The following is a 10954-nucleotide window of genomic DNA, read 5'->3' as shown; positions in this document are numbered from 1 at the left end:
ATTTTTTTAAATGTACTGTTTTTGCTATACTTTCGATCAAATAAATACAGGCTTGGTCTCACGGTTCAAATCCTTTTGACTGGTAGTGTATTTAATTCTAATTTAATTTGTGTTATCGACCCAAGGAATATGGTATTAACTCAAGAATAACTCAGTATTCAAAACTAGGAGAGCCCACACATTTTATTTTATTTTGTAAAATATTGATTGCAGTAATACTGCAGTGATGCACCAACTAGATTTTTCCATTGGCTTTTGGAGTATTTTATTTTATTAAATTAAAAAAATTAAATTATTATATGCATCACCCTGGTTCTCTCAACAAAAACCCAAAAAATGCTGATTTTTTTTTTTTTTCATTTTTCAGTTGGCTTTTGGAGTATTTTATTTTATTTTTCAATTATTTTGAAAAACATTGATTGTAAATATACTGCCAAGATTAAAATAAAATAAAAATTTAATTAAATGAAGTGAAGTGAAGAGAAATAATAAATATATGTGAATTAAAAATAATCAAATTAAACAATGATAAATAAAAAGAAACTATTTTTGAGTGACCATTTATTACAAGAATTGTACAGGAAAAATCTCAACCCAAGAGTGCAGCAGTGACATATTGACTTGGTTCTCTTGACAATAACCATTGGCCATCTTACTTTTTTTTTTTTAACAAATGAACACATAACTAATACATTTTGAAGCTTAAAAACAGTTGTCAGAAGTAAAAAGCTACATGTAGGCTAAAAACAAACTATCATCATCACCACCATCATGCTTATGACTACTCTTTCAGCCCTTATGTATTTTTAAAAAATCACTAAATGTTTAAGTTACACTAGTTGCAAAAGTGCGACAAGGCTGTGAAAGTGAACTAGTGAGTTTACCCATTCACTGTGATTACGTAAATGTCCTCAACAACCTCTGTAGTCCCATTTCGACACTTGTTAAAACCTACTTTTTCAAAAAAGCTTTACAAAAATCACAAGGGGGTATTACTCATGTATTTTACGTTAACCCAAAACCCATTATGAAAACCCAATGACTTCTGGATGATAGAACTGGAAGTGCTACAATGCTTGTTTTCCGCTTGGTTTTGGCTTACAAAAAAAAAAAAAAGGGAAAAAAAGCAATAAGATTACCAAAATAGATATAAAAACTGAGCTATTCTAAAACTACAGCTATTTGTTTTTCAATTTTACTTTAAATGTTATTCGAATGTATTCGAAATTCCAAAACTATAATATATCTGGCCAAACCTAAAAATGACATACCTGATCTAAAAGGCTTGAATTTCACAAGGTCTTTGGACTAGAGGCGCAACTGCGGCTTCTTTGGAAAGAAGACGCTCGGAATGGCTGCGGATTTCATTTCTGCTTCTATCTGAAGTCGGATATAATTAAAAGGAACCAAACAGCCCAGCATAATGCTAATTACGCCCCTTTCCCTGACATTTCGCTTTACTCCCCACGATAATCCATTCTCCCAGAACTTTGTTAGCCATCACGAAGATATCTGGCTGCCTCCATCAAAAACGCCCACACTTCAAGACTACCAATTTAAATCAGAGAGAAAGGGGCCTCTCACTTCAATAAGCAGAATTCAAAAAGCCACTGTCTTTCTACTCTGGCTTGTCTAAGGGCCAGATGGAAGGAAAAGCCTGTGGATAAGAATGCTGGATGAGGGCTGGGTCCTTCACACTAGGATGCAGAGGGAGGTATAGAGGCCTGTCTAATTGCCTGTCTCAAAGAGCTGGATTTATTCAGGCTTAATAGAGCCTGCCCGTTTCACTGTGGGCGCACGTGTCAGCTCGTGAATGTCACTCAAAGATGCCGAGTGCAGGAACCGGAGGGAGTGGTTGGGTGTGTTCTCATTCAGGCACGCAGGCTGTTAGCTATTCAGCTAGCATGGTCGCCACTCACGGCTCTTACTGAAGAAACACGCTCAGAATTGAGCAAGGGAGAAGGAGGGGGAGAAAGGCTGCTGCTGCTTGTCATTGGCAGCTTTACACAAACATTAGAGACAAAATGAGATTCTTCTTTTTAAGGGACCGAGCCTGTTTTGCTCATTAAAGATCAAACGCACTCAGACCAACTCATTTTGATTTAATTAACTGGAATCGATTCAATTAAGATTAAGGCTTGCTTTTGGGCCATTAAAAATGTAAATGCAAAAGAAAATCTACTGACTGTCGGCAGCTTTGTAATCATGGTTTGTTCGAAGTTTTTAATTAATATGTACATTTGTGTCTGTGGCGGCAAACACAATTACCGTTACATTGAAAAATAACAAGAAAAATAGAGTAGCATGCTGGCTGTTTAAAAAGCATATTAAATGACCATATTCTAAATCTCTTAAAGGGTTAGTTTACCCAAAAATCAAATTCTATCATTAAGTAATTACCCTTATGTCATTCCAAATCCGTAAGACCTTTGTTCATCTTCAGAACAAAAATGAAGATATTTTTGATGAAATCCGAGAGCTTTTTTCAGACCCTGCATAGACAGCAATGCAACTGACATGTTCAAGGCCCAGAAGGGTAGTAAGGACATCCTTAAAAACATCCAATCATTAGTGACATTATTTCAACCATAATTTTATGAAGCTATGAAAGGACTTTTTGTGTGAAATAAACAAAAATAATTACTTTAATCAACAATTTCTTCTCTTCTGTGTCAGTCTTCGATTTGTAAGTTGCGTTGCTGTCTATGGAGGGTCAGAAAAAATATCTTAATTGGTGTTTTGAAGATGAACAAAGGTCTTACAGGTTTGGAACCACATGAGGGTGAGTGATTAATGACAGAATTTTCATTTTTGGATGAACTATCTCTTTAACCCTACCATAGTTCTAAACTTAACAACTACCTTATTAAATATTAATAAGTACTTTTGCTTAATAAGCCAATTAAAAGTTTAATGAGGGGAAATTCTTAGTTAATAGTGCAAATGCTTTCCCTTGAGAGAGAGAGAGAGAGAGCGAGAAAGAGAGAGTAAACACAGCATTCAAGATTTTTTTATAGTCAGTTTTTAGAAAAATGTTATTGTAAATGAAATATTACGATTAAAAAAAAAACTTTTGTATTTTATTATATTTTACAGCATAGTTTATTCCTGTGATGACAAATTTTCAGAAATCATTCCTATATGTTAATTTAGTGCTCAAACACACACATATATATATATATATATATATATATATATATATATATATATATATATATATAAATATAAATTCTCTTCTGCTTACCAAGCTTGCATTTATTTGATCCAAAGAATAGCAAAACAAGCACAATTTTGAAATATTATACTGGTTAAAATTTACTATTTAAAAACTTTTTTCTATTTGAATATGTTTTAAACTCTCATTTATTTCTGTGACTTCAACGCTGAATTTTTATTATTACTCCAGTCACATGATTCTTCAGAAATCATTCTAATATGTCTAATATGTTTATTTGCTGTTCAAGAAACTATTATTATTATGTTTAACAGCTAAGTAGATTTTTTTCAGGTTTCTTTGAATAGTAAGTTCAGAAGAACAGCATTTATCTGAAACAGAAATCTTTTGTAATATTAAATAAATGTCTTTATCATCACTTTTCATTAAAGCATCCTTCCTAAATAAAAGTATTAATTTTTATTATTTTTTTCAGAATGTATATATAGACACCAAGTTTTTAGGGTATAGTGGTATAGTGTATAGTGTTACAAAACCATTTTATTTCAGATAAATGCTGATCTTTGGATCTTTCTATTCATCAAAGAATCCTGCCAAATGTACACAATTGTTTTAAATATTGATGATAATAATAATATTAATAAAATATGTTTCTTGAACAAGAGATCAGCATATTAGAATGATTTCTGAAGGATCATGTGACTAGAGAAATGATGCTGAAAATTCAGCTTTAAAATCACAGGAATAAATTACATTTTAAAATATATTCAAATACAGTTATTGTAAATAGTAAAAAATATTTCAAAATGATACTGTTTTGCTGTACTTTCAATCAAATAAATGCAGGCTTGGTAAGCAGAAGAGATTTCTAAAACAAACATTTTATATATATACTGTATATATAAATAACCTAAATAAATAACATACATAATGTTCACCCTTAGAACAGGAGTGAAATAATAGAAAATCTGGAACTAGCAAACAAAATAATGCCAGGATGGTAAACATGGACAATAGTGCCACCTATATAACACTTATGAATTTTGTAGAACTAATCTTTTTTTTTTTTAAATAAAAAATGTGTCGTTAACTGTTAATATAATAACATACAGTGCAAAACATACCATGTACTTTCAGCACATGGCATGTGGCATTAGATAATAAGCGATATCACGTGAGTGTAGGTGTATGTGAAGTGTGTCTTGGCAAGTCGCTGTGCCTCTGTCAACACCATATGTTGTGAGAGTGTGTGTCTGACAGATATCCTAACGACTTAGCATTGATGCAACAACCCATTTCAAATGAAACAAAGAAAATAAATAAAACAGAAACATAAATGTATCTAAATGAATTCTAAACCAAAAAACATCACAGCATATCTTTTCAGTACTTTACTCAGTATGCTTCAGCAATTTCACACACATCACAACATTCAGAGACGCTACAGAAATAATCTCGATGTGATGACGACAGACGTCCACTTGTACTCGTCAATGTATAGATTTCAGCTGTACAGGCCATTTACAATTATAGAGCTCTAAGAAATCCTTAAATGCTGGATTTGTAAAATCCGACTATATATATATGCAGAAAATAATTTGATATGTGGAACATTATTTACATTCAATTATCAAAAACATCCTACTGATGGTCCCTTTTACTGATGTTTCTTAAATGTTGCATTTGGGTACCGTAATTCGCATCTCTGTTACTCTCAGGAAAGCTTACAAAAATATGACCTTAGATGGAGTAACAAGAGTGATACTTCACTGAAAATGCCAGTTTGGAAGGACCACTACTGAATTGAGTGATGAAGGCTGTCACTTTTTAAATGTCTCAGTAACAAAATCCTCTAAATAACTATAACATTCAATATAAAAACAAGAAATGAAGGCAGAATGAATCAAGATTTGAAATGCACTAAAGCAAACAAATGGACGTACATTCTTAATTTTGAGTTTAAAAGACCATTGAAAGGATAGAACTCATTGAATGGATATGGGACCAAACCAGGCCCAAAAGGAGAGGCAAAAGTGATTTTAAATAGAAAGGATGCCTTCATTTCCTATACCTACTGACAGTTTTTTTTTTTTCAGAATCATGGTTGTATTCCCACTTGCTCTATTTCCTCTTAGCGTTCACACTCTTGCAGACCCAGTTCATCCCATCCTGAAACAACATGTGAGTCAGTCCAAATACTGCAGATTTAAACTCAAATTTGACTAAAAACAAAACATATTTCAAACCAACCTGTACTCCTTCTCCTGTGAGGGCAGAACAGGACTGGATCTGCCACACTCGGTCTCTGATAGTGTGCAAATTCAAACCCTCGGCTATCTCGGACGCGGGCGCTGCCGTGAGCAAATCCTGCTTATTCGCGAACACCAGAACCGGGACACCGCTGAGCTTTTCTTCATCAAGTAACTCAGCCAGCTCCTGCATGCAGAACAATTGACTTATTTAAACACTGAAAGCAGAAATTGCTTGGAATAGTGAAGAAATAATAGCGGCGAAAAAAATCACCTGTCCAGTTTCCTCAAATCTTTTGCGGTCTGCACTATCAATAACGTAAATCTGAAATCCAAAAGTGTCCGATTAACAACATGTTTGGAATCAAAATGGATTGTAGGACTGTAAAGCGAGCTCACCAATACATCTGTGTTCTCAAAGTAGTTTCTCCAGTAAGGTCTGATCTTCCGCTGACCACCGATATCCCACACGTTTAATTTGAATCCTTGCGATTGGACGCTCTTGATATTGAAACCCTACAGAGAAAAACAAATTAAGTTATTAAACTTGCTATGGTAATAAAATGCAGCCAAGTAAATTGTTTAAAGTAACTGCCATAGCATTCATATGCCTCTTTTTCGAAGGCAAAAACTTCTGAACTGCCTAAAATGTCTGGGTTTCGCATTGTTTTCTTATTGACATGCTCTGTACAGTCATACATACCTTATACATACACATATTCTTGCATTGCAAGCCACAATTATGAACAATTATGTACAATGCCTGCACACCACAGTGTTTTCACAATGCATAATCAATCGGCCATATGATTGATTATATGGCAGCACTGAATATAAACAATGCCACAGAACTGAACAAAACTCATATATTTTGCTGATTATTGCTGCTGAAAATGGTCAATTATTGTCATGTTTTGGACTGTACTAATCGGTCAGACTGGGAAAAACATTTGGATTTCTATAGTCTGCCAAAAGTTATAACAAAATAAGGAAAAGAGTGGAAACTGTCTGACGAACAAAAGGCATTTGAGGTTGGCTGAACTCAAACAGGAATTCCAGGGCAAGAATCTTGACAACATTTGTGTTTGTTCTCATCATTTTCAGTCAGGTAGGTGAAATATTAGGCTAATATCCTAATTAAAGGAGTGGTTCACTTTCAGAACAAAAATTTACAGATAATGTACTTACCCCCTTGTCATCCAAGATGTTCATGTCTTTCTTTCTTCAGTTGTAAGGAAATCAAAGGGCTCTAAACATTCCCAGCCTTGGAAAGAAGGGTCTTATCTAGCAAAATGATGGCTTATTTTCTTTTAAAAAAAATACAATTTATATACTTTTTACCTCAAATGCTCATCTTGTCTAGCTCGGCAAGACGAGCATTTGAGATTAAAAAGTATACAAGTCTTAAATGTTTTTAGAAAATAACCGATCGTTTCACTAGATAAGACCCTTCTTCCTCGGCTGGGATCGTTTAGAGCCCTTTGAAACTGCATTTTGGAAGTTCAAATCATTATATGGATAGAAATCCTGAAATGTTTTCCTCAAAAAACACGTACATGTCTTTACAACTGAAGAAAGAAAGACATGAACATCTTTGATGTCAAGGGAGTGAGTACATTATCTGTAAATTTTTGTTCTGAAAGTGAACTACTCCTTTAATATTGCTTGTTTGTATCTTTACCACCTATTAACTTTGGTTTGGCAAAATAATGCACCTTTTCCTGCTTACTAAGTCTTTCTTTACATGATTTAGCTTCCACAAGGTGGTTTAGACATCATAAGTTAGCAGAACAATGTATCCAGTAGTACATTAACCATGTACAAGCCTTGTTGTTGTTTACATCCAAGTACCTCCAATATGGCCGTGTATCTGTGTAACTGACCTACTAGTGATGTAAGTGCAAATCACTGTTCAGTTAATACCATCTGCAGGTATGAAAACAATTGCACAGCAAAGCCAAAACCCGGACATTGTAGGCAATTTAGAAATCCTCAAAAAAGAAGACTTTTGGTGACCCTAAGTAATCCTACCTGTGTTGGAGTAATATGAGTGATGTCTTCAGATGCCAGCTGTTTCAGTAAGGTGGTCTTGCCACCGTTGTCCAACCCCAGAAGCAATATCCTCACCTCCTGGTCGGGGGTACTCTTGAGTTTCCTTAAAATTGATAACAAGCCCTGAAAAATCAAGTTAAAAGCACAGCTTATACAATGCTCTCAGTTTATGACGTCATGCATGAGCATCAACAAATAGGTTTAAAGAGGAGCAATGAATGCTCAAAGGACGTATAATGAAGGAAAACAGATCTTTATATACTTCTCCCATGAAATATGTATAAAACGAGACTTTGGATGCAATACATAAGCGATTCTCGAACAGTCGTGACACCTAAACAGTCCTGCAAGCTAATCTCATCCACCACCGAGAACCGCTGCTCATCTTTAATACCACTTGATTACAACAAATCCACTATTCTCCTCAGAGGCTAACAGGACTGAATTTCACAACGTGACGGAGATGAGAAGGCTGAGTCTCAAACACAAAACAACTACGGGTAGGGATATGTTTATTGTAAGCGCTTTAACTCACCATCTTGTGATTCTGCCTCCCTGAGACGCCGCTGAGGGTAACTAAGGGGAAGAGGGGCTGACGTAGTACGCAAAAAAGACGTGCGTTCCAAGAAGGGCTAAAAGTGACGTAGTACACGAAAACACATTTAGCTCTGCTAACCGATCTTTTTTCTTTACTGTTTAACGCTGTTTTGAATGATACATTCTAATACAGAAATACATAAATGTATTTGAAAACGAATTATAATAACCCTATTGATTTCAGTTATGTTTTTTATGCAGCTGAGGTCATCAAATCCTCAGATAGTTTGTTTCTGTACACACAGATCAAATAATGTATGACCATGGACCACAAAATCTGAATGCTTTCTATTAATGCATAGTTTGTTGGGATAGAACAATGTTTGGCCGAGATACAACTATTTGAAAATCTGAAATATGAGGTGCAAAAAAAAAAAAAAAAAGTTGTCCAAATTAAGTTCTTGGCAATGCATATTACCAATCGAAAGTTAAAGTTTAATATATTAGGAAATTTACCAAAATATCTTCATGGAACATGATCTTTAATATGCTAATGATTTTTGGCATAAAAGAAAAATATTTTGACCAATACAATGTATTTTTGTGCTACTTAAGACAATGTATGAATGTATGAGGATGTATGGAACTGGAAGAGAATTTCATAATAAATATTTCATAATTTTGTGTATAATGCATAGTATATTACAAATTATAAGTAAAATTATTTAAGTAAAAGTATCCAAACTAATCGGCTGAATGACTGATTTTTTTACTAGTAAAATAATAAAAGTTACAAATATTTCAGAATGTAACACAAATATTTGTACAATAAGCTGATGGGCCAGACTTCTGGTTCATTAGCGGCTATAGGAAAATAACGAGAAGAATAACAATGTGTAAACAGTAAAACTGTTTGCACTACAAACCAGTGTGTTCATAATTAACATAATACATTAAAACAATATGGTAAGACATACCAGTTTGCAATATCAACCAGCAAAACCAGCTGTTTTGTACAGCTAAAAATAGCTGGAAGCCATGAGACCAGAAGCCAGACACATTAAACTTAAAACAGCTGCACCCGCTCTTACAGGAAAAATGAGGTGAATATGTTAGAATAAAAATATTAAAGAAATTACTTTTAATTGCCTATTATTTAACTGCTTCACTGTGAGAGCTGGTTTTGGCTTACTTACCATAGCATTTGATGATATGCTGCTTTGTTAAATAAGAAACCAGTTAGTAATAATAATAATAAAGGATAATACAATGCAAATGAAGAATGCAAATGATCTCTCATTTTATTTTAAGACATTCCTGGACTTAAAATATTATACATTCACCATCTGTGACTCAAAAATTGCATTCGGTTTGTGCCAAACATAGTTTCAGACCATGTAAGTCTAATCAGAACATTTGTTTTGTTCTGTGTGTGTTAGCATAATCTATTCTCTGTAGACTGGAACTAGAAACCATCAATGTATAATATTTAGCTGATTATTGCTGCTGAAAATGGTTCAGCAAACAATTATTGTCATGTTTTGAACTGTATTAATTGGTCAGACCGGGAAAAAACATTGGAGTACTATAGACTGCCAAAAGTTATAACAAAATAAGGAAAAAAGTGGATAAAACTGTGAGGAACAAAAGGCATTTGTGGTTGGCCAAACTCAAACACGATTTCCAGGGCAAGAATCTTGACAACATTCGTGTTTGTTCTTATCATTTCCTGTCAGGTAGGTGAAATAGTAGACTAATATCTTAATTAATACTGCTTGAATGTATCTTTACCGCCTATTAATTTTAGTTTGTCAAAATATTGCTTCCTGTCCTGCTTACTAAGACTTTCTCTACATGATTTAGCAGCCACCACATGGTTTTTCTGTGGTTTAGACAGCATAAATTAGCAGAACAACGTATTTAGTAGTACACTAACCATGCAATCAGTGCAAATGTTTACATTCGAGTATCTCCAATATAGCCCTGCATCCAGGTAACTGACCTAATCATGATGTAAGTGCAAATCACTTTTCAGTTATTACCATCAGCAGGTATAAAAACAATAGCATAGCAAAGCCAAAACCCATTTTAGGCAATTTAGAAATCCTCAAAAAAGAAGACTTCTGGTGACTTGCTGCTTTGTTAAAAGAGAAACCAGTTAGTAATAATAAAAAAGAATAATACGATGCAAACGAAGAATGCAAATGATCTCACATTTTATTTTAAGACATTCCTGGACTTAAAGTAATATGAATTCACCATTTGTGACTCAAAAAATGCATTCGGTTTTTGCCAAGCATAGTTTAAGACAACTCTAATCAGAACATGATTTTCATCTAAAGTGTCACATATCTGTGTTGTTCTGAGTGTGTTAGAATAATCTATTCTCTGTAGATTGGAACTAGAGACCATCAATGTATGATATTTCTTGTTTTCTTTTGTTTTCCATTATCTTTGTAAGGATTTTAAGAAGATCACTATATTCGATAAACACAGTGTTCCATTTAAAAATAAAAATAAAAAGCAGTTTTTGCAGTACAATTTAGCATTGTGAATATGAAAATTCGCCAGTGCTGGTTGAACCTTAGAAAACAGCTCTGAACGATTCGTTCACGAATCAAACCGAATCGTTCCGAGCGGTTCTCGAGTCAGCGCCACTGAACTCAACCCCTGAATTTGCATAGTAGTAACTGCCACATAAAAATGTAAATATATGGTTGAAAAGGTAATCGTCCCTCTCCGACAGCATTTACAGGCTGAATCGGCTGCAACAAACTAAACTGAGACTTGTCAACAACATGTTAAAATGTTTAACAGCAAGTAATGAATCAGTTGTTTTAGAATCGACTCTTTGAACTGTTCGAAGGAACCGATTTGCGTAAACGATTCTGATTTCCTTTCATTGTAAGGGGAGGGAGCAGCTTCTCTTCAGGGATTGGAA

At 34.1% G+C, this 10954-nt stretch overlaps 1 protein-coding gene across 1 annotated transcript; it reads right to left on the bottom strand.

Moving 5' to 3' along the window:
• Positions 1-4553: 4553 nt before the first annotated feature.
• Positions 4554-8077, bottom strand: LOC141297889 (ADP-ribosylation factor-like protein 3). Its single transcript, XM_073828354.1, has 6 exons — positions 8012-8077; positions 7456-7599; positions 5824-5940; positions 5699-5749; positions 5426-5611; positions 4554-5344 (listed from the first exon to the last, which is right to left on the bottom strand). The coding sequence occupies exons 1-6, from the start codon at positions 8012-8014 to the stop codon at positions 5297-5299; spliced, it is 549 nt and encodes a 182-aa protein (XP_073684455.1). The 5' UTR covers positions 8015-8077; the 3' UTR covers positions 4554-5296.
• Between the last annotated feature and the right edge of the window lie 2877 nt (positions 8078-10954).

This window comes from Garra rufa, chromosome 22 (assembly GCF_049309525.1).
Source record: "Garra rufa chromosome 22, GarRuf1.0, whole genome shotgun sequence".
NCBI classification, from domain to species: domain Eukaryota; kingdom Metazoa; phylum Chordata; class Actinopteri; order Cypriniformes; family Cyprinidae; genus Garra; species Garra rufa.
This window is presented reverse-complemented; position numbering and strand designations above follow the sequence as displayed.

Bases quoted from the DNA above. Each gene is read 5' to 3' on its own strand.
- LOC141297889 (XM_073828354.1), bottom strand. The intron at 5,941-7,455 runs GTAGGATTACTT...TTTTCTCTGTAG, and splicing joins CTCATATTACTCCAACACAG to GGTTTCAATATCAAGAGCGT. The intron at 5,345-5,425 runs GTTGGTTTGAAA...ATGTTGTTTCAG, and splicing joins TCACAGGAGAAGGAGTACAG to GATGGGATGAACTGGGTCTG.